The sequence below is a fragment of the Ovis aries genome, chromosome 17 (assembly GCF_016772045.2).
Source record: "Ovis aries strain OAR_USU_Benz2616 breed Rambouillet chromosome 17, ARS-UI_Ramb_v3.0, whole genome shotgun sequence".
Lineage (NCBI taxonomy): Eukaryota > Metazoa > Chordata > Mammalia > Artiodactyla > Bovidae > Ovis > Ovis aries.
This window is the reverse complement of record NC_056070.1, coordinates 53,154,676-53,181,313: the sequence shown is the minus strand read 5'-3', so window position 1 is coordinate 53,181,313 and position 26,638 is coordinate 53,154,676. Positions and strand designations below refer to the sequence as shown.

General features: G+C 43.1%; 1 protein-coding gene across 2 annotated transcripts in view; it reads right to left on the bottom strand.

The window, feature by feature from the left end:
* Nucleotides 1-26,035, bottom strand: part of VPS33A (VPS33A core subunit of CORVET and HOPS complexes) — a 32,628-nt gene extending 6,593 nt beyond the window's left edge. The window contains exons 1-12 of one of the 2 annotated variants that reach the window (XM_042234039.2): nucleotides 25,849-26,035; nucleotides 22,090-22,155; nucleotides 21,320-21,447; nucleotides 19,687-19,873; nucleotides 14,711-14,782; nucleotides 13,550-13,666; nucleotides 12,318-12,492; nucleotides 8,355-8,548; nucleotides 6,183-6,309; nucleotides 4,904-4,971; nucleotides 3,910-4,047; nucleotides 767-904 (exon numbers count right to left, since the gene is read on the bottom strand). In XM_042234039.2, coding sequence (XP_042089973.1) covers nucleotides 767-904; nucleotides 3,910-4,047; nucleotides 4,904-4,971; nucleotides 6,183-6,309; nucleotides 8,355-8,548; nucleotides 12,318-12,492; nucleotides 13,550-13,666; nucleotides 14,711-14,782; nucleotides 19,687-19,873; nucleotides 21,320-21,447; nucleotides 22,090-22,155; nucleotides 25,849-25,950 — 1,512 coding nt within the window. In that variant the 5' untranslated portion in view covers nucleotides 25,951-26,035. The remainder of the gene's footprint in view (nucleotides 1-766; nucleotides 905-3,909; nucleotides 4,048-4,903; nucleotides 4,972-6,182; nucleotides 6,310-8,354; nucleotides 8,549-12,317; nucleotides 12,493-13,549; nucleotides 13,667-14,710; nucleotides 14,783-19,686; nucleotides 19,874-21,319; nucleotides 21,448-22,089; nucleotides 22,156-25,848) is intronic. The other variant, XM_004017339.6, reaches the window with a different exon arrangement.
* Between the last annotated feature and the right edge of the window lie 603 nt (nucleotides 26,036-26,638).

The window sequence follows — 26,638 nt, the reverse complement described above, 5'->3', positions numbered from 1 at the left end:
CTGGTTATAGTGATCAATTCCGAGTGGAGATGGGTTGGCTGTGGGAGGAACCCTGCTTCTCAGCATCTGCTTTCCTTTTGTGGTGGATCCTTGCCTGACCCTCCCCACCTTCCACCTGGTGCTCTGTGCCCAGGAGGCAGCCCCGTGGGCTCCACACCAGTTGGAAAATGGAGAGAGGACAGGACTGTGTGGTCACGTTTTGTTGCCCCGAATCCCTCTGTGGAATGCTGCCCGAGGCTGGTTGAGTCCCTTGGCTTGTCACCCCACAGCTCTGCTCTCCTGGAACCCCTGCCCTCAGACCTCGGATGGGAGGGGGTGAGTGGTTCTCTACTGCACTGCCTGTCCCTGGTCCACCCCCTCTTTATAAAACTCCATCAAACTATTCAGTACAAGAGCACTGCTTTCTGCTAGGATCCACAGATTAAAAAAAGAAAAAATTAGAAAACTGTCTTTAGAAAGCAAAGCGGATGAATAGATCAAGTAGCGTACGTCGTGGCAATACACCAGCAACGGGAATGCAAATGAGCTGAAGTGTGCATGCGGGCCTCTGACTCTGTGACGCCATGGACTGGAGCCCACCAGGCTCCTTTGGCCATGGCATTTTTCAGGCAAGAATACTGGAGTGAGTTGCCATTTCCTCCTCCAGGGGATCCTCCCAACCCAGGGATCGAACCCGAGTCTCCTATTATCTTCTGCATTGGCAGGCGGTCTCTTTACCACTGAGCCACCTGGGAAGCTCTCAGTGAGTCAAAGAGGAGCATCTTACTTGCTCATTTACATCATCCATCCAAAGGCGTAATGTTTTCCGGATAGTCGGGTAATTGTTTCTGCCCCCCATCTGCGGCTTCAGCAGACCAGCCTTCTCAAGGTTGTGCAAAGTCAGGATGTGCTCATAGCCGTAGGTCTGCAAGAGAAATCAAATCAGGAACACGGTTTCTGTGACTTTCAAAAAGGAGCACTTCTAACAAATCCACTGGTGAGCACTCTGGGGCATGTTACCAAAATCCAGGCGATGACTGTCCATGGGCGCAGGCAGGGCAGGACGGAAGCCTGTCCTAAAGCTGCTTGCCCATGACAACAAATCCAGCTCACTGGATCACTCAAAGGATTTAAACTTTTCACCTTAAAGTTCCGAGAATTTATGGGCCCAACTTAAGTGAGCAGCAAATAAATTACAGTATTCTGGACTTCCCTGGCAGTGCAGGGGTTAAGATCCCATGTTTCCACTGCTGGAGGTGGGGGTCTAATCCCTGGTCAGGCAACTGAGATCCCCCATAGCATGGCCCCCCCAAAAATTATAGTGTATCTTCATATGGAATATAATTAGCTGTTAAAAGCAGAATGAGGCAGACCTACACATCCTGATTAAGTACAAGTTTCTGGATTTATTCAGACCTCAGATGGGAGGGGGTGAGTGGTTCTCTACTGCACTGCCTGTCCCTGGTCCACCCCATCTTTATAAAACTCCATCAAACTATTCAGTACAAGAGCACTGCTTTCTGCTAGGATCCACACATTAAAAAAAGAAAAAATTAGAAAACTGTCAAAAAAATAGAACATAGTAAGGACAAAAAAATAGAATATAGTAAGTCCTCTAGATACGAAAAAGTTCTGTTCTGAGAGCACGTTTTTAAGTCCAGCAAAGTTAGCCTGAGTACCCAACTAACACAATTGGAAGGCAAGCTGCAGTTTCTCATAAGCCTCACATTGATGGAACGCACATTCACATCTTTGAAAGTTTGTAACTTTTGAAGGTTTGTGTGTAGGGGACTTACTGTACTTCACATAATAGGATTTTATTTCTATTAAAAGAGATCTGATGAGTAATAAAAGGTGATGCTTATATGATACTTTCCATGTTTTAAGTGCTTTAAATATGTTAACTCAATCATTCTTACTATAACCTGACGAGGTAGACACTATTATCTCCATTTTACAGAGAACTTTAAATAACTTGCCCAAGGTCACACAGCTAATGAGTAACAGAGCTGGGACTCAGATCCAGTTGGTCTCACCCCATGGTCTGTGTATGTAAACATTCTTTGTACACACACACAAAGAAGGGGATCTGGAAGCACACAAACCAAACTGCTCACGTAAGTCCTCTCCAGGGAGGGGAATGGGGGGAAGGGGGAGGCGAGGGGGGGGTCACAGTTTGTACCATATGTGTGTGTGTGTGTGTGTGTGTGTGTTAGATGCTCAGTTGTGTCCGACTCTTTGCAACGCCATGGACTGTAACCTGCCAGGCTCCTCTGTCCATGAAATTCTCCAGGCAATAATAATACTGGAATGGGTTGCCATTCCCTTCTCCAGGGGATTTTCCAGACCCAGGGATTGAACTTGGGTCTCCTGCATTGCAGGCAGATTCTTTACTTTCTGAGCTACCTGGGAGGCCCTTGCACCATGTACTTCTGCTTCATTTGAATGTTATGTGATGAGAATGCACAGGTAATTTTTTAAAGGTGAAGCAAACAAAAAACCCAAACTAAGTGAGTATTTAGTTTTGACAATAACATACTTAACTGTAAATAGTAACAGCAAATACATACAGCCTGAAACATTTTTAAACAGAGAGAAGAATTTTAAAAACAATGGTGGGCTTTTCCTTATTATAAAGTAACAGGCCTGATTTAAGTAAGTCGGCTAAGGAATCATCAGAAAGCTCCCTTCCTCTGTTGAACTGTCTGGTTAAAGAGCAGGGGCACTAGTCCCCGTCTGTCTGGGGTTAGTCCTGGCTCCGGTACATACTATTCATGGGATTCTCTGGGCAAGAACACAACAACCGCAGATATGCAGATGATACCACTCTTACAGCAGAAAGTGAAGAGGAACTGAAGACTCTCTTGATGAGGGTGAAGGAGGAGAGTGGAAGAACTGGCTTAAAACTAAGCATTAAAAAAACTAAGTTTTTTTAATAGCATCTGGTCCCGTTACTTCATGGCAAATAGGAGAAAATGGAAGCAGTGACAGACTTTACTTTCTTGGGCTCCAGAATCTCTGTGGACAGTGACTACAGCTGTGAAATCAAAAGATGCTTGTTCCTTGGAAGAAAAGCTATGACAAACCTAGACAGCGTATTCAGAGACATCACTTTGCCAACAAAGGTTCACATAGTCAAAGCTATGGTTTTTCCAGTAACATGTACGGATGTGAGAGCTGGATCATAAAGGCAGAGCACCAAAGAATTGATGCTTTAGAACTGTGGTGCTGGGAAGACTCTTGAGCGTCCCTTGGCCTGCAAGTAGATCAAGCCACTCAATTTTAAACAAAATCAACCTGAATATTCATTGGAAGGACTGATGCTGAAGCTTAAGGTTCAATAGGAAGCTCTGGTCACCTGATGCAAAGAGCAAACTCATTGGAAAAGATCCTTATGCTGGGAAAGATTGAAGGCAAAAGGAGAAGGGGATGACAGAGGATGAGATAGTTAGATGGCATCACCAACTTAACAGACATGAATTTAAGCAAACTCTAGGAGATAGTGGAGGACAGAGGAGCCTGGAGTGCTGCAGTCCATGGCATCTCAGAGACACAACTTAGGGAATGAAAAATAACTGGCACACACTAGCTGGTGACCTTGGGCAAGTTACAGTACTACTATGTTGCCTTAGTTTTCTCATCCATAAAATGGGGATAAGACTATCTCGCTCATCACCTTTGTAAGGATTAAACAAATGAATACACATAACACTCTTCTAACTAAGCCTGGCATGTAGTAAAAGCTCAATAAACATTAACTAATGTTATTGTTATGCAAACACAGCAGACAAATACCAAGGACAATCCCTCCAGGTATTAAAACATTTAAAAGATAATGGAAACACTACACCCAAATATCAGCTTTGGGAAGTATTTTTTTAGAAAGACGCTTTCACCTCTGGCAAATCAGTCATTTAAAAATATACTGACCTGTAGAATTTCTCTTTTGTAATAATCCAGAACTTTCTGTTTGAGTCCACTATTGCACACAGACTGGAGGCAAACTAGCCTTAACACCTTGATCAAGGGATGTTTTTGGGCAATACAATCCTCAATGTAGCTGTTGACCTGAAAACAAAGTGTAAACGGGTACCAGAATCTGGTCTGGGGACTGACAGAACTGGATATTTACTATTATTTTTCAAAGTCAAATAAAGGAGATGAGTGGGAGAAGGGCTCATTCTTTTTGCACTCTCCCTCAGCTCCCTCCAAAGTAGCTCCTTCGGCCCCTGCTGCACACACCCCCGCCACCACGCAGACACACCAGCCAACAGGGAACACAGGCTGGCGAGGGCAGGCTCGAGGGACCCAGCAGCCTGTCTGGACTCATCTGTCTCCATGGATGGACAACCTCCAGAGGCTGTTGCATGTCCTGGGTGTGTGATCTTGGCTACCCCGACAGCAATTTATCACCATAAAGTAACAAGAATCTTTCTAGAAGATGGGAATTTTCACAAATTGAATCATTTCAAATTTAGTAATAGAGGTGGATATATAAAGGAACTATCAGACCAATTTGCTGGGACCTCCCTGGTGGTCCAGTGGCTAAGACTCAGCGATCCCAATGCAGGGGGCCTGGGAGCAATCCTTAGTCAGGGAATTGGATCCCACATGCCACAGCAAAAAGATCCCACATGCTGCAAATAAAGTAATTACTTAAAAAAAAGACCAATTCACTTAGGAAGTAAATATATTCGTTTAGAGATCTTTGATTTTAGGGGCGGGGCCTCACCTCTCTGTGCATAGAAGAAAGTGCCTTCAATACAATAATCTTAAATACTTAAGATCTCTATTTTCACATTTTGCACCTGCTCTTCAAAATATTTAGATAAGGCATGGGAATCAACGCAATTGCTTTTATAGCTGTAATCTTAGCTTTGATAAGGTATCAATTATTTGTTAGAACAGTTTCATTTTCACATACTTTATCCGTGTCTATTCCAGACATAAACTCCTGCTCCACTGTCAATTTATCAAAGAAGTCTTCAGAAGCTAAAATGGAAATAGCAAATTTGTAAGTAAGAAATTCAATAAATGTTAATGCTTTTATACACAGAGCATGATTAGGAAACATGACATGCAAAAAAGAAAGCAAACAAAAAATTCAAACTGCCACCTGAAAAGAATCTAAGAAACATGGAAAACTAAAACTCTGACCTCCTAAGTTACATCCAGGAGTAGTCAACCACTGCACCCTTTCGCTCAGAGAAGGCAACGGCAACCCACTCCAGTACTCTTGCCTGGAAAATCCCATGGACGAAGGAGCCTGGTGGGCTGCAGTCCATGGGGTCGCTAAGAGTCAGGCACGACTGAGCCACTTTACTTTCACTTTTCACTTTCATGCATTGGGGAAGGAAATGGCAACCCACTCCAGTGTTCTTGCCTAGAGAATCCCAGGGACGGGGGAGCCTGGTGGGCTGCTGCCTATGGGGTCGCACAGTCGGACACGACTGAAGCAACTTAGCAGCAGCAGCAGTACCCTTTCGCCATTCTTAGGACTCTCATGAAATCTCAAGATCCTTAGGACTCTAATAAGATCTTAGGAATTTTTCTTCAGTATCAGTGAAAGCTAATTTGCCAAGAGCCTTTTACTTGCATCATCAGATCGAACCCAGTTTCACCTGATTTCCACGTCCATCAATATGAAAACAAAGGACTGATTTTCTAACACTTTTATGTAAGATTTAAAGTATACTTTATAAAACAGGGAGTTGAACAATCTCTAACTCAGCTTTTATAGCCTGTGTTTTAACAAGTAAATTCACCTTTGGTGTAACAGACATTTTCCAAGCTCTTTCAAAATATTTAATATACGCTCTCTACCTAGGGAGTCTTCAAGGAAAAAACCAAAACTAAAACAGAAACTGGATTCTGCTCTAAGTAACCCTTAATGACAAGACAAAAACCAGATTGAAAAAATTAACTGCCTCATGTTAGGGGAAGAATTTTTTTCTCTTTTTGACATTCCAAATATTGTATCACATGATTACATTATCGTATTAATGAAAGAAAACTGAGTTAACCACAAAGGGAACATTTTTGACTATAAACATGGGAACATTTAATTAACAGAGGATAACATATGGTATTAAAACAGAGCTAACCCTCCCAAGGGAGCATGGCGGTGCCAGTGGCCGTGGTGTCAGTCATGGTGCGCACCAGTCAGCCCCAGGTGAGCTCCATCACTTCCCAAGGATACTCACTAGTTACATCTTTGATCAGCTCTGCAATTGAGGTGTGATTTGCGAGGGAGCCTCGCGCTGCCTGCATGTGGGGCAGCTGTGAAACGAACTGCTTGATCTCCCCAACCGTCTTGGCGTTGTGCCTTTCCTGAAATGCATAAAAGAGCAGAAGCGGGAAGTGGGGAAGATATTTTAAGCGCTCTCTTCTTTGTATTGCTTAGAGGACATTCAATTTATACTAATGCAAAAGAAAGAATGGAATACAAATAAATCAGGCCAGACCCATCTTCAACATTACATAAAAAACAGAAAAGACAGGCTCAGTGTTCCTGTTCACTACATTAGTACTTTTTTAGGGAGCAAATGCCTAAGGTTTTTTCCTTCCCAGGCACCAGATAATACTGTGATTAGTATTTGTGGGGACAATATTGGTTATCCACAAACATTTCTGAGTAAAAAATTAAAATCAAGACATTATGTTAAGAGGGGAATATAAATAGCAAAAAGTTTCCTCTGTAACAGAAAAAAAATCCATTCTTACTGCTGAACCTCAATCTTGCGTATTGTCCATGGATAAAAAGGACCTTACTTCATGATGAGAAATTTTTTTTTGTTTGCAAAGTTTAGTCATTGTAAAGCAGGTAACTCAGAAAATTGAAGAAAATCAATGAACGAATACTAATCCTAAGAAAAACCATAGCCTTGACTAGACAGACCTTTGTTGGCAAAGTAGTCTTTGCTTTTCAATATGCTGTCTAGGTGAAGAAAGCTGAGTGCCAAAGAATTGATGCTTTTGAACTGTGGTGTTGGAGAAGACTCCTGAGAGTCCCTTGGACTGCAAAGAGATCCAACCAGTTCATTCTAAAGGAGATCAGCCCTGGGTGTTCTTTGGAAGGAATGATGCTAAAGCTGAAACTCTAGTACTTTGACCACCTCATGCGAAGAGTTGACTCATTGGAAAAGACTCTGATGCTGAGAGGGATTGGGGGCAGGAGGAGAAGGGGACGACAGAGGATGAGATGGCTGGATGGCAACACTGACTCGACGGATGTGAGTGTGAGTGAACTCCGGGAGTTGGTGATGGACAGGGAGGCCTGGCGTGCTGCGGTTCATGGGGTCACAAAGAGTCGAACATGACTGAGCGACTAAACTTAACTGAACTGAATCCTAAGAAAGATGAACCTAGGGCCCTCCCAGGTGTGTCCAGTGTTTTAAGACTTCACCTTCCCATGCAGGGGGTGTGGGTTTGATCCCTGGTCGAATCACGCATGCCTCATGGCCAAAAAACCAGAACATAAACAACAGAGGCAAAAATTGTAATAAGTTCAATAAAGATTTTTTAAATGGTCCACATTAAAAAAAAAAAAACCACTAAAAAAAATAAAGATGAAACCTGGAACTACACACTCAGTGAAAAAAAATCATCTTCAAAGTTCTCCTAATATATGTTTCCAAAGACTAAACAGGCAGAGTTCAGCATCTTACTGAATTTCCGTTTCAAAAATGAGCTTAACCAAGAATAAACCAGTGGCTGGGCAAGAGAAGGCAGGAAGGTGATAATGAAGCCATCCATTTAAAAGCTCTGGGCTCCTGAGATTTCACTCTTATTATCACCTCCTGCATCTGCAGAGTTCCCTTGCCATTGGCATGTTGGCTAAACTGGGAACTGTTGGCCCAAATTGCAAGTTCTATGATGGAGGATCTTTTATTTAGAGTACAGCTGGCTCCCTCTTGAGATGGGAAATAATTAAAAAGAAGGTAAAACAAATATTTACAGTGAAAGCTTGTAAACTCAAAATACTACCCCTTTATCTCCCTAAAAGAGAAAAACACCTTTTCTCATGGGTCTGGGAAGAAGTTTAAAAAGAAAACCTTGGGGGGATTTCCCTGGTGGTCCAGAGGTTAGAACTCCTTGCTTCCAATGCAGAGGGCAGGGGTTCCAGCCCTGGTTGGGGAACTAAGATCCTGCATGCTACGAGGTGCAGAATGAATGAATGAATAAAGGTGCATACATTTAAAAAAAAAAAAAGAAAGAAAGAAAACCTTGGGTCCTCCAGTGGCTGAGCCCACGGTTTCTCAGGAGAGGCTGCAGCCCCGCTCAGTGGCTGCACTTTGGCAGTCCTTGCTCGTTAGGACGGGTGGGCAGTCTAGCCTGTGACGTACAGAAGCTGGGTAACAACCAAACCACCTTACCTCGAATGCTGCAGAGATCACCTTTGCTTTCTTGCTAAGCACGGAGCCCACAGCATTGAAGTTTTTATCTCTGATCTCAGCATACAGCTCCTCTGCAGAATTCAGCTGAAGCTTCTTTGCTTCTGTGGGAAGGTCCTTACCACCATCCCCCTGCTTTTTAGGGGCGAATTTCTCCGGAGGTAGTTTCACATAACCTGAACAACAGTGGAAGGGAACAAGGCCCTGCGTGTGTTTAATGGAAGAACCAGTTTAGCTCAGGCACTAAAGAGAATTTTCCAACTCAGAAGAGGGTGGAAGCTGGCTTTAGAAAAAATGGTGCATGGCACTGAGGCTCTGATTTTTCCACAATCACAGTACAGAATGCAGTCACTCTTCAATACTAATATCATGGTTCCACTTTTCTTTGGAGTCACCTATCTAAATCACTGCGGCAACGTTTAGTTAGTTCCTAAATTTATTCAGGGATGGGTTACATTTTCACTTAAAAAATTTTTACAAGGATCTCTCCCATTATCTTACGGTGTTTTTCAAACTGTAGGTCATGTCCCGTTAGTGGATCACGAAATCAAGTTGGTGGGTTGTAATCAGCATTATAAACAGACATACAAAACATTAAATACCATAGTGCATCACATGAAGTAGGGGAATGGGTTTTTTTTTTTTAATAAAATTTTGCCTCAGTTTCATACACACATATGTGTGTATGTAGTAGGTCATGATATAACACGTATTTTGTTGTTGTCCAAAATAGTTTGAAAGCTATCACCTGAAAGTCAATTTCACCTCACTTCCTGTTTATAAAGTTTTATTGGCACAAAGCCATGCCCATTTGTTTTCTCTCATCTGCAACTGCTTTCACATTACAATGAAGAATGGAGACTCCACAGAGGCACTGTATAACCTAAAATACCTACTATCTGGCTTTTATAGAAGCTGTCCACTCCAATCCAGGAGAAGCTCCCAAATTACTCAGCACAGCATCCAGTTCCTCCACTAAGTAGCCTTAACCCACTTCTCCCACCTGTGTTCCCTCCAAACCAACTTAGTCACATTTCCGCAAATACCCCACATGCTCTTACGAGTTGCCTTAGCACATAAACTGGTTTAACTCTAAGAAGCCTGGCAGTATGAATCAAGGACCTTATAATATTAATACTTCTGACCCCTAAATCCTGCATCAGAGAATGCAGAGGAAGAAATATAGTATATGAAAAAAAATTATGTACACAGATGCCTTTATAACCATTAAAAAACAAACAACAAAACTGCCCAACATTAGGGGAAGGGTTGTACAAACCATGGTATAGTATATATTATGGATTTTAGTTAAGCTATTAAAATTATACATATGCTGAGAAAATGCTCATCTTCAGTTCAGTTCAGTTCAGTCGCTCAGTCGTGTCCGACTCTTTGCGACCCCATGAATCGCAGCACGCCAGGCCTCCCTGTTCATCACCATCTCCCAATTGCATTCATCTCACATGCTAGTAAAGTAATGCTCAAAATTCTCCAAGCCAGGCTTCAGCAATACGTGAACCATGAACTCCCTGATGTTCAAGCTGGTTTTAGAAAAGGCAGAGGAATCAGAGATCAAATTGCCAACATCCTCTGGATCATGCTCATCTTATACCAAATCAGAAAAGAGGTTCAGGGAATCCCTGTACCTAGTCCAGTGGTTAAATCAGCGCTTTCTCTGTGAAGACCTGGGTTCAATTCAGGTTCAGTCAAAATCTGGTCAAGGAACTAAGATATCCCACAAGCTGCGTGGGCTCCCACAACGCCCCCCTCGCCCCCACCAAAAAAATTTCAGAATAATTTGTACAAGCTGATTCTACTTTCTGTTAACTAAAAACAAACTCTGCATAGAAAAAATGACTATGAGGAAATACACCAACCAAAATATTAACATTGGTTGTCCCAAAGTTTGGGGGCAGGATTTCAGGGATCATGGGAGATGTGTGTTTTCCTTCTGTATTTTTTCAATTTTCCCTTAATCAATGTTTGACTTTTATGAAAAAAAAAAAAAAAAAACACCTTACTGCCAAGAAACTGAATTTACACATATTCCTTCTCTTCTTGGAGAATCCCTTCCTACCTCTCACCTATCTTACATAGCCTCCCCTCACTCCCCAGGCCACCTCCCTGCCCTAAACCCTGGCTCCTTCTAAAGGTATCTTAGGTGTTTTGCTCTCTGCAACCATGAGAGGAGGGGCTCCTCATTTCTTTGATTCCTACCTACTATCTAGCATAGAACTCCTCTGTCCATGAAATGGAGTTTTTAGAAGTATTCAAGATGCCATCTTTTGGTGACTTCCCTGGGTGGTCTTGTGGTTAGGAATCTGCCTTCCAATGCAGGGATCTTGGGTTTGATCCCTGGTCAGGGAACTGGGATCCCATATGGTGCAGGGCAAATAACCCCATGTACTACAACTACTGAGCCCCTGCACCACAAAAAAGACTCAACACAACCAAAAAAAAAAAAAAAGCCAAATTTTGGAACAAATAATTTTAAAATAAGACTTTTTACAGCCTTATTAAAGACTCTGCTTTGTGGAAACCCCTCTTCACCGCTGTGTCTTCATCTACTTCCGTGGCTACCCATCTATCCATCTGCTATCCATGCATTCTTCTGGTAGAATACACCCAACATAAAACTTACCATTTTAACCATTTTACAAAAGCATTTATTACAAACACAACTTTCTATAACCGCAGCTGGTCTCTAGTTCCAGAACTTTTTTTATCCCAAAAGAAAACCCTGGGACTTCCCTGACAGGCCAATGGTTAAGACTCCATGCTTCCACTTCAGGGGCTGCGGGCTCAATTCCTACTTGCTGAACTAAGATACCACATGCCTTGTGGTGCAACCAAAAAATTAAAAAACAAAAAACCCAAAGGAAATCCCGTACCCAACAGGAGTTGACTCCCCACGCTTTTCCTGAGCCCTGGCCACCACCAGCTGGCTTTCTGCCTCCATGCTTTCCTCCAGGGCTCTTCCTTGGCCCCCTGTGATATAACTCGGGATGCCAAAAGAGACTGGGGCTCATGTAAATGAGGGAAGGAGGCCTGGATGGGACAGCAGTGGTGGAGTCTGCGGTAGTCTGGAGAGAAGGGCCTGTCTAAAGAAGGGATCTGCACTGGGCACCAGCTGCCACATAGGAATGTGGTCATGGGGTTGCCAGAGCCTCATAGGTTTTTAAAGACATGGAATACATCAAGATCATTATTAGAGTCTTCTCCAATTTTAAACAGTGACAGAAACAGACACAAATCATGCAGTCAAAAGCAAATAAAACATACTTGTGATCTCTGACCCCAACTGCCTGTTAAGCCTAACTCTCGCAGGCCTTCAAGTCTATCATCAAGTGTCTCCAACCTCCTGTTCTCACCGTTCTCCCAGAATGTACCCCGCTGTGCCCTCTGCCTCAGCAAGCTTTTTGCCCCACAGCTCCCCGCAGGTATTATGCTGCCTGCCCCTCACCAGCAACGCCCCCCTAAATTCTACCCATCTTTCCAAACTCAGTACAAAAGCCACCTCATCCACAAGCTTTCCTGAATGACTGCCTACCTTGGAATCTATGTTCTCCAACTGCAGGGCCACCTGCATTTAGCCCTGGGCCTCTGCTCACAGGGGGCACACACAGTCCCGTGCAGTAAACACTCGCCAGCTTATGTGTGACCAACAAGGACAGTTCGCTCAGATGTCACTGAATCCCAGTGTCTGCAGGTCTAAAGTCAGCATTTTAATTTTTCCAAATACTGAGTTATTTAGAAAGGAAGCATCTTAAGAAAAAAAAAAATGGTCTTTTGAGTTACTATTTTGGCATATTTTTTCTTCTCTGTCCACTATAATCAATACTGCTTAGAATATGGGTTTTTCTTTGAAAAAAAAAAAATTTAACTGGTCTTTTGGATATTCCTATCAGATTACCTATTGGTAAAAGGGAGGGTTACTTTACTCACTGTTCTGAATGCCATAAATTTCATCAATGAGTCCTTCATACGTAAGCTGAGTGGCGAGAGGCGATAATAAATCCACGTTCCGATCAAGCAACAAGAGATTATCAAACACGGGGAATATTGAATTCTGGCTTCCTGTAAACTCTCTCTTCATCCTGATCATCATATTGGCCACTTGCTGGAAACAAAACATGGGATCAGGTGGGACTTTCCTGGGCATAAGCAGATTTAAAAATCTGGCTAAGACTAAAAAAAAAAAAATTGGCTAGAACTTCCCTAGTGATCCAGTAGTTAAGACTCTGCGCTTCCAATGCAAGGGGCCCAGGTTTGATCCCTGGTCAGGGAACTAATATCCCATGTGCCACATGGCACAGCCAAAAAAAAAAAAAAATCAGCTAAAAATGGAAAGTATCAAAAAAGTAAAAATGGAGAAAAATGGTGGAAGAGTGAGATGGATAAGAAATAAACCGACAGAAAACCACTCCGTGTTGGATGCCCATTCCAACACTTAACACTTTTACCAGCTATTTCTCAACGAGGCATAAAATCAGAGTCCATTTCTATTATTCACAGAAGTTCTATTCTATAAGTCACCGTGAATGCTGAATCAGTGAATACTGAACCACTGCTCTGTAGGGCCACGAGGGTGAGGGCTCCTTGAGTCTCTGGTTACAACAGTTTCATCATCTGATCAATATATAACCTTGTTTTATGTGTGTTCTATTTAAAGACATTAAATATATGCTGTTGATTCTCCAACACTATCATTTACACCTAAATGAAGCTCATCTAATATGAGTTTTCTCCCTAAAGGCCCATCATAGCCTTCCTATATCCTGAAAACTGGATAGCACTTCTGCACCACCCCTGGGGGCCATTTTAACAGTGAAATCACCAACCGGAAAAAAAAAAAGGCACAAAAATGCATACACACACAAAAAAGTGGCAATGAGTACTGCACTATAGTGGCAAAAATCACACTTGTTTATGGTATGAGTTGAAGGCAGAGGGTTGCTTGCTGTGATCTCAGCTGAGAACATGCACAACTTCAATTATTGGATGATACAAATTACTGCCTCCCTGAGTGTATCTGCAAAACACTGTGCCAATTTGGGAGCTATAAAGAAATGTTAGCAAGTATGTGAATTTTCAAATCAAAACAGATTCCCACTCCTCCCTCTCCCAGGGACCAGGGCGCCCTTGCTCCACCATCAGAAGCATCTCCCATTTCTTACCCGGGCGCACTCTCCTTTCCCAAAGATCTGGGGGATAGTCCCGTATAGAGCTTGCAGGGTCATCAGCCCCTTGGCTGCATGGTACAGGCTGGTCTGGTCACTTTCCAGATAGCACTCCTGTGGAGAGGAAGAGCCAGTTACCATCACGGTCACCTGGGTGCCTTGTGGTGCCTGCCTCTGTCTGGTGTTGGGACTTGGCAGCCACTGGGTAAGATGGTTTCCACTTCTCCACTTTGCCAGGAAGCTGCAGACTGGGGTCCAGTTCACAAAGCTGCTGTTTGGCAGCCCAGGCCAGAAGCCCAAGAGCTCTGCCATCAGGAGACAGCTACGGAAGCAATTCTCCCAGGGCAGAGCCTTCTGGAAGGTACTCCTCCTCGTTTACCAGCTCTTGAATGAGCTACTGATTAGAAAAGATTCTATGGGCTTCCCATATGGCTCCGTGGTAAAGAATGTGCCTGCCAAGCAGGATTGGGAAGATCCCCTGGAAGAGGAAATGGCAACCTACTCCAGTATTCTTGCCTGGAGAATCCCATGGACGAGGAGCCTGGCGGGCTACAGTCCAAGGGGTAACAAAGAGTTGGGCACGACTTATTGACTAGACCACTACTACCAAGAGAGACTGAGATGGGAACCAGTTTTTATTTCAATGTTTTATTTGCAATTGGAGAAGAATTGCTTTACAGTGTCGTGTTGGTTTCTGCCATACAACGACGTGAATCAGCCAGAAGGATACGTACGCCCCCTCCCTCTTGAACCTCCCTCCCATTTCACCTCTCTCATTCCCAGTGGCGAGTGCAGAGGCTAGGAGGGCACTGTGGGAGGCCACATGGCGACACCACAAGCGCACGTATTCTCTGAGCCCCAGACTCCCAGGTGACCTCACAACGGAATACGTGGCAGTCTTTACAAACACGACACAGATTTTCACACACACTGACGGCAACTGAAGGCTGTAACATCTTGAGAAATGAAAAAGGGGCAGCTGAACAATCTTTAGAGTGATCCGATTTTCAGAAAATATATTTTACCTTATGAAGTATACAGGGTATATTTTGTAGAGTAGGCAAAATTATACTTTTGGCATAGAAAAAGGGACACAAAAATACACATCAAACCAGCTAGGGGGAGGTGGGAGGGAGGTTCAAGAGGGAGGGGACATACGTATCCTTCTGGCTGATTCACGTTGTTGTATGGCAGAAACCAACGCAACACTGTAAAGCAATTATTCTCCAACTGAAAATAAAACAGAAATAAGAAACATAATATACAAAAGTGACAACTCAAGAGGAGAAAATCTAAAAAGTCAATAAATTATGAAAATTATAATAAAAATGAAAAAACCACATTGTTAATTGGCTATATTCCAATACAAAATAAAAAGTTAAAAATAAAAAAACAGCTAGGAAGTGACAGGAGAGACTCCAGCAGTTCCTACACTGGTAGGAGCACAGGTTCCCGACCTCGGTTGTCTTGATCCAAACCTCAGCTGTGTCACTTCCCAGCTGGTGCCTTGGGACAATTAGACAATCTCTCTATGCAGTCTCAAAAACGACAGAATGATCTCTGTTCATTTCCAAGGTAAACCATTCAATATCACGGTAATCCAAGCCTCTGCCCCAACCAGTAATGCTGAAGAAACTGAAGTTGAACGGTTTTATGAAGACCTACAAGACCTTTTAGAACTAACACCCAAAAAAGATGTCCTTTTCCTTATAGGGGACTAGAATACAAAAGTAGGAAGTCAAGAAACACCTGGGGTAACAGGCAAATTTGGCCTTGGAATACATGAAGCAGGGCAAAGGCTAATAAAGTTTTGCCAAGAGAACACACTGGTCATAGCGAACACCCTCTTCCAACAACACAAGAGAAGACTCTACACATGGACGTCACCAGATGGCCAACACTGAAATCAGATTGATTATATTCTTCGCAGCCAAAGATGGAGCAGCTCTATATAGTCAGCAAAAACAAGGCCGAGAGCTGATTGTGGCCCAGATAATGAACTCCTTATTGCCAAATTCAGACTTAAATTGAAGAAAGTAGGGAAAACCACTAGACCATTCAGGTATGACCTAAATCAAATCCCTTATACAGTGGAAGTGAGAAACAGATTTAAGGGCCTAGATCTGATAGAGAGAGTGCCTAATGATCTATGGAATGAGGTTCATGACATTGTACAGGACACAGGGATCAAGACCACCCCCATGGGAAAGAAAGGCAAAAAAGCAAAATGGCTGTCTGAGGAGGCCTTACAAATAGCTGTGAAAAGAAGAGAAGCGAAAAGCAAAGGAGAAAAGGAAAGATATAAGCATCTGAATACAGAGTTCCAAAGAATAGCAAGGAGAGAGAAGAAAGCCTTTCTCAGCAATCAGTGCAAAGAAATAGAGGAAAACAACAGAATGGGAAAGACTAGAGATCTCTTCAAGAAAATTCGAGATACCAAGGGGACATTTCATGCAAAGATGGGCTCGATAAAGGACAGAAATGGTATGGGCCTAACAGAAGCAGAAGGTATTAAGAAGAGGTGGCGAGAATACACAGAAGAACTGTACAAAAAAGATCTTCACGACCCAGATAATCATGATGTGTAATCACTTACCTAGAGCCAGACATCCTGGAATGTGAAGTCAAGTGGGCCTTAGAGATCATCACTACAAACAAAGCTGGTGGAGGTGATGGAATTCCAGTTGAGCTATTCCAAATCCTGAAAGATGATGCTGTGAAAGTGCTGCACTCAATCTGCCAGCAAATTTGGAAAACTCAGCAGTGGCCACAGAGCTGGGAAAGGTCAGTTTTCTTTCCAATGCCAAAGAAAGGCAATGCCAAAGAATGCTCAAACTACCACACAATTGTACTCATCTCACACGCTAGTAAAATAATGCTCAAAATTCTCCAAGCCAGGCTTTAGCAATATGTGAACCATGAACTTCCTGATGTTCAAGCTGGTTTTAGAAAAGGCAGAGAAACGAGAGATCAAATTGCCACCATGCACTAGATTATCGAAAAGGCAAGAGAGTTCCAGAAAAACATCTATTTCTGCTTTATTGACTATGCCAAAGCCTTTGACTGTGTGGATCACAAGAAACTGTGGAAAATTCTGAAAGAGATGGGAATACCAGACCACCTGACCTGCCTCTTGAGAAACCTATATGCAGGTCAGGAAGCAACAGTTAGAACTGGACATGGACCAACAGACTGGTTCCAAATAGGAAAAGGAGGACGTCAAGGCTGTATATTGTTACCCTGCTTATTTAACTTATATGCAGTGGTTAAATAAACAGGAAATCTCTCCTCTGGGCATGTTTTGTCATGCTGGGACAAGTTTTCCTCAGCTGCTACCGAGTCGCATTAATTACACAGATGTGAATTATACCAGGGAACACCATTATAGGTACATGATTTAAAGTTAATACAGCAAAATGTTAATTCCAGAATCTAGGTGATGAGTATACAGGTATTCACTGTACCATTCTTTCAACTTTCAAGTATGTTTCACATAAAACATTAGGTTGGGGGCAGAGTCAGGGGCAGATGGAGAAATCTGTACTACCATTGGAAGAGGTTTACTGTAAGCAAAACAACGGGGAAAGTGACTTTAAAAAAAAGAGCCAAGAAACTCTCTTGGTTATAAAATTCATCAGGGGTGCCAGAGAGTTCTTCCTCGGGTTAACTCTTTGAAGATGGTCATCACAGTAACAACATAATACAGAAGAAAAAGTTTCAAATAATTTTGGGCACAACACCAGTGCTTCTCAAAAGTTCTAGTCTCCAGACTAGCAGGATCACTGTCACATACGCAAAATTCAAAGAAGGAAACACAGATAAACATGATTACATTAAGAAAACACACACAGGGTGGGGAGTAACTAGAAGTGGCAGAAGTAGGCATTCTGGAACACTGGTAGCAGTTTTGTTGTTTTTTTTTAAGCAGAGTGCCAGGTGTGTTCACTTTGTTAAAATCCATCAAACTTTTCACTCATGATTTGTGCACTCATCTGAGTACAGAATATACTTAAAAACAAAGAAAGTACACATAGCAAAAACTATCATAAACTACGTCAAGAGCCAACTAGAGTAGCCCCTGCTTGCTGCAACTAGCCTCCTAGCGCACAACAAAGACCCACTGCAGCCAAAAATATGAATCAACCAATAAAATTTTTTTAAGTGCCATGTTTACTTAAATATAAGACGTGATACCATAAAACTCCTAGAAGAGAATACAGGCAAAACATTCTGACATAAATCATACCAATGTTTTCTTAGGTCAGTCTCCCAAGGCAATAGAAATAAAAGCAAAGATAAACAAATTGGACCTAATCAAATTTATAAGCTTTTGCAAAGCAAGGGAAACTATAAACAAAATGAAGACAACGTACGAACTGGGAGAAATTATTTTCAAACAAAGCGATGGACAAGGGCTTAATTTCCAAAACATACAAACAGCTCATACAACTTAATAACAAAAAAATTAACAACCCAATAAAAAAAATAAGTATATGGTATAAATGGACATTTCTACAAAAAAGATATACAGATGGCCAGTAGGTACATGAAAAGATGCTCAATGTCACTAATTATTAGAAAAATGCAAATCAAAACTACAGTGGGGTACCACCTTACACCAGTGAGCATGGCCATCATTAAAAAGTCTACAAATAATAAATGCTGGAGGGGGTGTGGAGCAAAGGAAAAAGGGAACCCTCCCACGATACCGGTGGGAATACAAATTGGTGCAGCCACTATGGAAAACAGTATGAACATTCCTTAAAAAACGAGAATTGCCACGTGAAATAGCAATCCCACTCCCAGATATATATTTGGAAAAACAAAAACACTAATTTGAAAAGATACTGTATGTACCCCAACATTCATGAGAGTACTAATTACAACAGACAGGGAAGTGACCCAAGTGCTCATTAACAGATGAATGGATGATGAAGATATGGGGTGTGTGTGTGTGTGTGTGTGTATATATATATATAAATGTATGTGTCTGTATACACACACACACAATGGAATATTGGGCTTCTCAGGGGGCACTAGTGGTAAAGAACCCACCTGCCAACACAGGAGACATGGGTTCAATCCCTGGGTTGGGAAGATCCCCTGGAGGAGGGCATGGCAGTCTGGAGAATCCCATGGACAGAGGAGCCTGGAAAGCTACAGTCCAAAGGGTCACACAGAGTTGGATGTAACTGAAGCAACTCAGCAAGTGTACAGTGGAATATTACTCATCCATGAAAAAAAGAATGAAATCGTGCCATTTGTAGCAACGTGGATGGACCTAGAGACTATTATGCTTAGCGAAGGAAGACAGAAAAAGACAAGCACTGTGCGATACCACTCATATGTGAAATCTAAAAAGATACGACCATGAATGTATACACAAAACAGAAGCAGACTTACAGGCATAGAAAACCAACCAGCGGTGGCAGAGCTCCCTCACCTGCCGGCCTGCATCTCCTACAAGTATCCCATATGAATAACTGCTTCTTGCCTATCCCTTTGCCTCTCACTGAATTCCTTCTGTGCTGAGACACAAAGAACCTGAGCCTCAGTAAGTCCAGACACCAGCTACTGACAGCCCCACCAGGTGGCAGAAGTTAACTGTATGCTGCTAGTAAGCATGCAGACTCCAGACCCGTTGGAATCAGAAGGTTGATGATGCTGACCTCCACTTACCTCACCAGTGACCAATCAGAAGAGCGTCCACAAGCTGATCATGCCCTCTTTGGGCCATTGCTAAAACTCCTCACGATTCCCTCCAGGAGCGGACACACAGTTTTGAGGGCATTGGCCCACTGTGGCCCGCTTTGCCTGGCAAAGCAATAAAGCTATCCTTTTCTACTTCACCGCCCCCCATCCAAAAAAAAGACCAGACCAGTGGGGCATGGAAGAGGGGAGGGACAAATTAGGGGTATGGGACTAACAGATACCAACTAGTACAAAAAAAAATAAGCTACAAGGATATACTGTACAGCACATGAAACTATACCTAATACAATAACCCATAGTAGAATATAATCCGCAAAAATACTGAATCATTCTGCTGTACATATGAGATGAAAATGACCATCAAGCTCACAAATTCAGCAAAAATCACAGCCTGACATTAAAGCAGAAAATGCCAAACTTACTTTGAATGCACTCTCCGATTCCATGGATAGGAGATCTCCATCAAAAGGAATAAGATCTAGGCTATACTCCTCCCTATGAATAAAGGATCCCAAAACACCCAGATCCTTCAATCGCTGTTCGCACAGTAAGCTACGTCGTGGCACAAACAAAATGTGGAAATCTCTTGCTGGGCCACGTCTGTCTTCACTGCAAAAGAAGGGACATTTGTTAGCTTATGAGCTCCCTAGAGTCTTCAACTATTTCACTTACTCTATCTCCACTGCCATGCACACAGAAAGCACTAAATAAATGCTGGTGAGATAAACATATGACATTGACTTTCAGACCCAAACAGTTAGTCACTTTCTTGCTCTTTTTTTTTCCCCTGACAGGAAACCAGCATTGATTCATAGCCAATATGTGCATGTTCTAGCTTTCTCTTTAACTATTTTCAGGGGCATTAAAGCTCTGAGGTTTACTGAAATGGTATATGTGTCTTATTGAAAACAAACGGATCTTTAACCAAACCAATGCAGCCACAGAGACTCCTTTTAAAATGAAAGCTCACTATTGACTCTTCTTTCTCCTCTCCTTGACAGTGAACTTCTCAAAATAGCCCATATGGCTTTTAAGATTTTAGGGGCCACATCAATCGATTATATCAGAGTGCAGATGGAGCTGGGAGAACTTCCTCTCTAGACTGGATGCTATATTAAATTTTAATCAGTTCTTACTTAGCATATGAAATTCAAGTACCTTGTAATCAGTATAACCATTAGAGGGAGGCTTTTTTGTTGTTGTTCATTTTTAAAACCAGGGTCCTTTCTACTGATACATATCCAGACTTTTAGCTGTCCTAAAAGAATGCAGTTTTATAATAACTGCCCTCTCAGACTGTTTGAACAATGTCACAAGTTTCCTATTTCCATTCTTGTATTTTTCCATATTTGTCCTAGTTTTTCTAAAAGACCACTTTTGGGGACGTCTCTGGTGGTCCAGGGTCTAAGACTCTGCTCTCCCTATGCAGGGGGCTTGGGTTCGATCTCTGCTCAGGAATCTAGATCCCAACGAAGGGTTTGCATGGGTTTCCCTGACAGTCCAGTGGTTAAGGAACTGCTCGGCAATGCAGGAAACACTGGTTCAGTTCCTGATCTGGGAGATCCCAGGTGCCATGGAGCAACCAAGCCTGTGCACCACAGCTAGAGCCTGCGCTCTGGAGCCCATGAGCGGCAACACCTGAGGCCCACATGCTCTGAGTCCGTGCTCCCCAACAAGAGCAGCCACTGCAAAGAGAAGCCCGCACATCGCAACTAGAGAGTAAACTCACTCTCTGAAACTAGAAAAAGCCCATGTGCAGCCAAAAGACCCCGCACAGCCAATAAATAAATACTAAAAAAAAAAACCAAACAAACAGAAAAAGAGTTTGCATGCTGCAACTGAAGACCCCACATGCCACAACGCAGATGGAAGGTCCCGAGTGCTGCAACTAAGACATAACATGGCAAGATAGAAATAAACATTAAAAACAAACAAGAAGCAAAAAACCACTATCCAAGGCACTGGCAAGAGAAGGGGTTTACAATGAAAAGCTCAAGACATTAAAACCGTTAGAAGAATTAACTCCTACCGGCACAAACATAAGTTCTGAGATACCTGAGCACGTTTTCAGCAATGATATCCATCAATTCTAGCCTGGGTCTGACAAAAAAAATTATATTCTTGACATCGGCTGCTGGCAAACGACTTCCTTTAAGTGTAAACATTTTTTCCACTTCATGTTCCTAAGAAAACACACACACAAAAAGTTAACAAAATCACTCAACTTTAAGTATCATCGTCAGATTCGGACATCAGAAACACTCGCAGTCAACGCACATCAATGCTTTGTTCTCAAAATTTAGATTTCCCACAGCCAGCTGCATTAACAGTAAGGTTTCAGGATGAAGTCACTGTGACAGTCTTTGAGTGTAAATGACTCTTAACGCGATAAACTATCAAAGATACCAGGTAACAGTCATATAATGCTGGACTTCTGTGGTGGCTCAGCAGTAAAGAGTCCACCTCCCGATGCAGGAGATGCAGTGGAGAGAGATCCCCTGAAGAAGGAAATGGCAACCCATTCCAGTATTCTGGCCAGGGAAATCCCATGGACAGAGGAGCCTGGTAGGCTATAGTCTAAAGGGTCACAGAAAAGTCAGACATGACTTAGCAACTAAACGACAACAATGAGAGCAATTAGGATCAATACAGAATCATTAACCAAAGGATCACTGTATACAAAATGTTAGCCATACATTAGCATCTGTGTTATAAAGACCAAACCGCCCTGCAAGCCATTTACTCAGGAGGAAATGTAAAATCTTACTATTATTGCTGAGGTACAGAGTTACTAATACCTGAACAAACCTGAACAGTTCACTTACCTTCAACAGTGAATACTGTGCAATCAGGCCAAAGGGTCCAGTGAGATACTCATCCCAAACTATTGCCTACAGGAGGGAAGAGATGAACATTACAGTTAATATCAAGAATTTCAACAATATCAACGGAAAATGGCAGTCATACATAGTAGAACTACTGCCCTCAAAGTCTGAAACTGGCTGTGGTCACATTTATATTGTGTGGATCTTAAGGAAAAAAAAAACAAAAAAAAAACAGAGTCAGGGCAAGTAATGTTACTGGCAGTCATAGGAAACTTAAGATTTAATCACTGTCCTTCGAAGCCAAGTGGGCATTAGGAAGCATCACAAGGAACAAAACTAGTGGACGTGATGGAATTCCTGCTGAGCTATTTCAAATCCTAAAAGAGGATGCTGTTAAAGTGTTGCACTCAATATGCCAGCAAATATGGAAAACTCAGCAGTAGCCACAGAGCTGGGAAAGGTCAGTTTTCATTCCAATCCCAAAGAAAGGCAATGCGAAAGAATGTTAAAACTACTGCACGATTGTACTCATTTGACATGCTCGCAAAGTAATGCTCAAAATTCTCCAAGGGAGGCTTCAACAATATGTGAACCAAGAACTTCCAGGTGTTCAAGCTGGATTTAGAAAAGGCAGAGGAACCAGAGATCAAATTGCCAACTTCTGCTGGATCATAAAAAAAGTGAGAATTCCAGAAAAACATCTACTTCTGCTTTATTGACCATGCTAAAGCCTTTGTGTGAATCATAATAAACTGGAAAATTCTTAAAGAGATGGGACTACCAGACCACCTGACCTGCCTCCTGAGAAAGCTGTGTACAGGTCAAGAAGCAACAGTTAGAACCAGACATAGAAGAATAAACTGGTTCAAAATTGGGAAAGGAGTACGTCAAGGTTGTATATTGTCACCCTGCTTATTTAACTTATATGCAGAGTACATCATGAGAAATGCCAGACTGGATGTAGCACAAGGTGGAATCAAGATTGCTGGGAGAAATATCAATAACCTCAGATACGCAGATGACACCACCCTTATGGCAGAAAGTAAAGAGGAACTAAAGGGCCTCTTGACGAAGGTGAAAGAGAATGAAAAAGCTGGCTTAAAACTCAACATTCAAAAGACAAAGATCATGGCATCTAGTTCCACCACTTCATGGATAATACATGGGGAAATAATGAAAACAGTAACAGACTTTATTTTCTTAGGCTCCAAAATCACTGCAGCCAAGAAATTAAAAGACACTTGCTCCTTGGAAGAACAGCTATGGCCAAACCAGACAGCGTATTAAAAAGCAGGGACACTACTTTGTCGACAAAGGTCAGTCTAGTCAAAGCTATGGTTTTTCCAGTAGTCATGTATAGATGCAAGAGTTGGACTAGAAGGCTGATCACTGAAGAACTGAGGCTTTTGAACTGTGGTGCTGAAGAAGACTCTTAAGAGTCCCTTGGATTGCAAGGAGATCAAACCAGTCAGTCCTAGAGGAAATAAACCCTGAACATTCATCAGAAGGACTGATGCTGAAGCTGAAGCTCCAAGACTTTGGCCATCTGATGTGAAGAGCTGAAAAGACCCTGATGCTGGGAAAGATTGAAGGCAGGAGGAAAAGGGGACGACAGAAAATGAGATGGTTGAATGGCAACACTGACTCAATGGACATGAGTTTTAGCAAGCCCCAGCAGATGGTGAAGGACAGGGAAGCCTGGAGTGCTAAAGTCCATGGGGTTGCAAACAGTTGGATGTGACTGAGCGACTGAACAACTAGAGGAAACAAGGAACTGTAGTTTGTTGTGTATCTGTGTTACAGTATTATTATCAAACTGAACCATATGGAAACTGCCAAATCCAACAGTTCAACCTACTATTTTATAAGTAGCATGCAATTCAATTATAAAAACTAAAACCTCTGATATAGGTATTATAAAGTTTATTTTGACAAGAGAAAAATTTTAAAGGCTCAGAAAGTTTAAGTAACATGTCCAGGACTCCCTGGCGGCACAGTGGGTGGAAGTCCACTTGCCACGCACAGGACATGGGTTTGATCTCTGGTCTGGGAAGATTCTATATGCCTCAGAACAGCTAAGCCCATGTGCCACAACCACTGAGCTCAAGTAATGCAACTGCTGAAGTCTGCATGCTCAAGGGCCCTTGAACCACGACTAATGAGCCCCCATGCTGAAACTACTGAAGCTCACGTGCCTTAGAGCCAGCAAGCCACAACTACTGAGCCTGCATGCTGCAACTAATGAAGCCTGTGGACCGAGAGCCCGTGCTCCACAAGACAACAAGCCAGGGCGGTAAGAAGCCCGTACACCAAAACTAGAGAGTAGCCCCCAAACTCTGCAACTAGCGAAAGCTCCCAGGCAACAACGAAGACCCAATGCAAACAAAAATAAAAATAAATAGATTAATTAATTTTTAAAAAACATCCAAGGCCATATTAGGACCTTGAATATAAACAGCATAAAGAAGTCAAGTCTCCAGCTTGGGACTGAACAACCTCACAGAGCATTGCTCTGGGACCCTCTGAGCATTTCTACTGCTAAACTCCAGTGTCAGTTCTTTTTCTTTCTTTTTTAAATTGAAATTTTTATTGAGACATCTGTAGAATTATAAATATTCAGTTGAAAGACACAATACAGGGAGACTCCCCAATATGCTTTGTCCAGTTTCTCCCAATGCAAACATTTCGCAAAACTATAGTACAATAGATATTACAACCAGGGTATTGACACCGATACAATCCATGATCTCATTCAGATTTCAGAGTTATTTAATGAACTGGAACTGGGCGCCTAGGACTTAGCCTGCTTTTGTTTTCTCTCCATAGCTGTTAGCACTCACTCCACCTCTTGGGGTCCTATTTTTTCTAATACTGACTGCTGAATTTCCCCAATTTTCCTCTTCTCTTCAGAGTTATATTGCCAGTTACTTAGGAAGACTGATAAATCCTCAAGGGAGAGGAAGGAGGTGAAGTGAAGTGAGTGAAGTCGCTCAGTCGTGTCCGACTCTTTGCGACCCCGTGGACTGTAGCCCGCCAGGCTCCTCCGTCCATGGGATTCTCCAGGCAAGAATACTGGAGTGGGTTGCCATTTCTTTCTCCAGGGGATCTTCTCGACCCAGGGATCGAACCCAGGCCTCCCGCATTGCGGGCAGACGCTTTAACCTCTGAGCCACCAGGGAAGCCATACAGCTTAAAAGAAGTCCTATGAAGTTCCTGATCTACGGTTTCTGATTCCATTGTGAATTGGGTGCTAATAAACATCTAACAAGAAAATACTATTTAAGTAAGCTGACGTTAAAAATCTCAGATAGTTACAACTTCTCACAATTCAAGTGAGCAGCAGATTGCAAGGTGTTGGTAGTTCATGTTAATTCTTTTGAGGATATGATCTTTGTAATGAATGGACACTGGTGCAGCTACGTTCCTGGGCGGGGCCGCCTCCCCAGTTCCAATATCTCGGGTGGGAACTGGACAGGGGGTTACCGGATCCGCCTCTCTGGACAGGAGGGGCACCTGACACAAGCTGGTTCACGAAGGGCTGAGACAACACGGTGGCTTATTCTGCAGCCACGAAACAACAGCGATGCCACGCGTACTTTGCGATAGAAGCCCCACCAAAAGGCCCCTCTCCTCGACTTATCGTTCCCGCCGGCTCTCCTCCCTGGAAGCCCTAGGAGACCTAGTACACTTCGAGCCCAGGCAACTAGGGACCGGATGAGGCCAGGCCGGACGGCGGTGTCGCCGCGCACTGTCCCTCACCTTGCTTCCCGCGCACTTATCCAGGAACTCGCGCAGCTCGCGACGCACTGCCTCGCGCAGCACATTGAGGTTCACTCGCCCGTAGGACAGGTGTGCCGCCATCTTGCCCCACCGCCCCCTTTACCCCCTACTCCAACCAGATCTGCATTCCCCTACGTGTGGCCCACCGACGCTGTCACGTGACGATAGGTTCACGTGACCAGGGTCGCTGACAGCACGCCAAACCCGGAAAACCATAATGTAAGGCCATCTGCCGGTCTCCCTCCCGGTCCTAGTGCCCGCCTCTTTCGTCGACCGCGTGGGTTCCGAGGCATCCCAAGACCCCATCCAGACTTCAACACAGTCCGGGGCACCTGCGCTGGGTGCTGGTTGAGTTTAAGGACAGAGGTTAGGTCCTGCACGTCCAGTTTAAAAATTGAGGCTTTCTTCTTAGCAGCAAGTATACTCTCTGTAAAATGATAATGAAGCTATATTTGAATGGAAATCTTTTCAGTCAGTTCAGTCGCTCTGCTGCTGCTGCTGCTAAGTCGCTTCAGTCGTGTCCGACTCTGTGCGACCCCATAGAGGGCAGCCTACCAGGCTCCCCGGTCCCTGGGATTCTCCAGGCAAGAACACTGGAGTGGGTTGCCATTTCCTTCTCCAATGCATGAAAGTGAAAAGTGAAAGTGAAGTCGCTCAGTCGTGTCCAACTCTCTGCGACCCCATGGACTGCAGCATGCCAGGCCTCCCTGTCCATCACCAACTCCCGGAGTTTACTCAAACTCTTGTCCATTGAGTCGTTGAAGATATC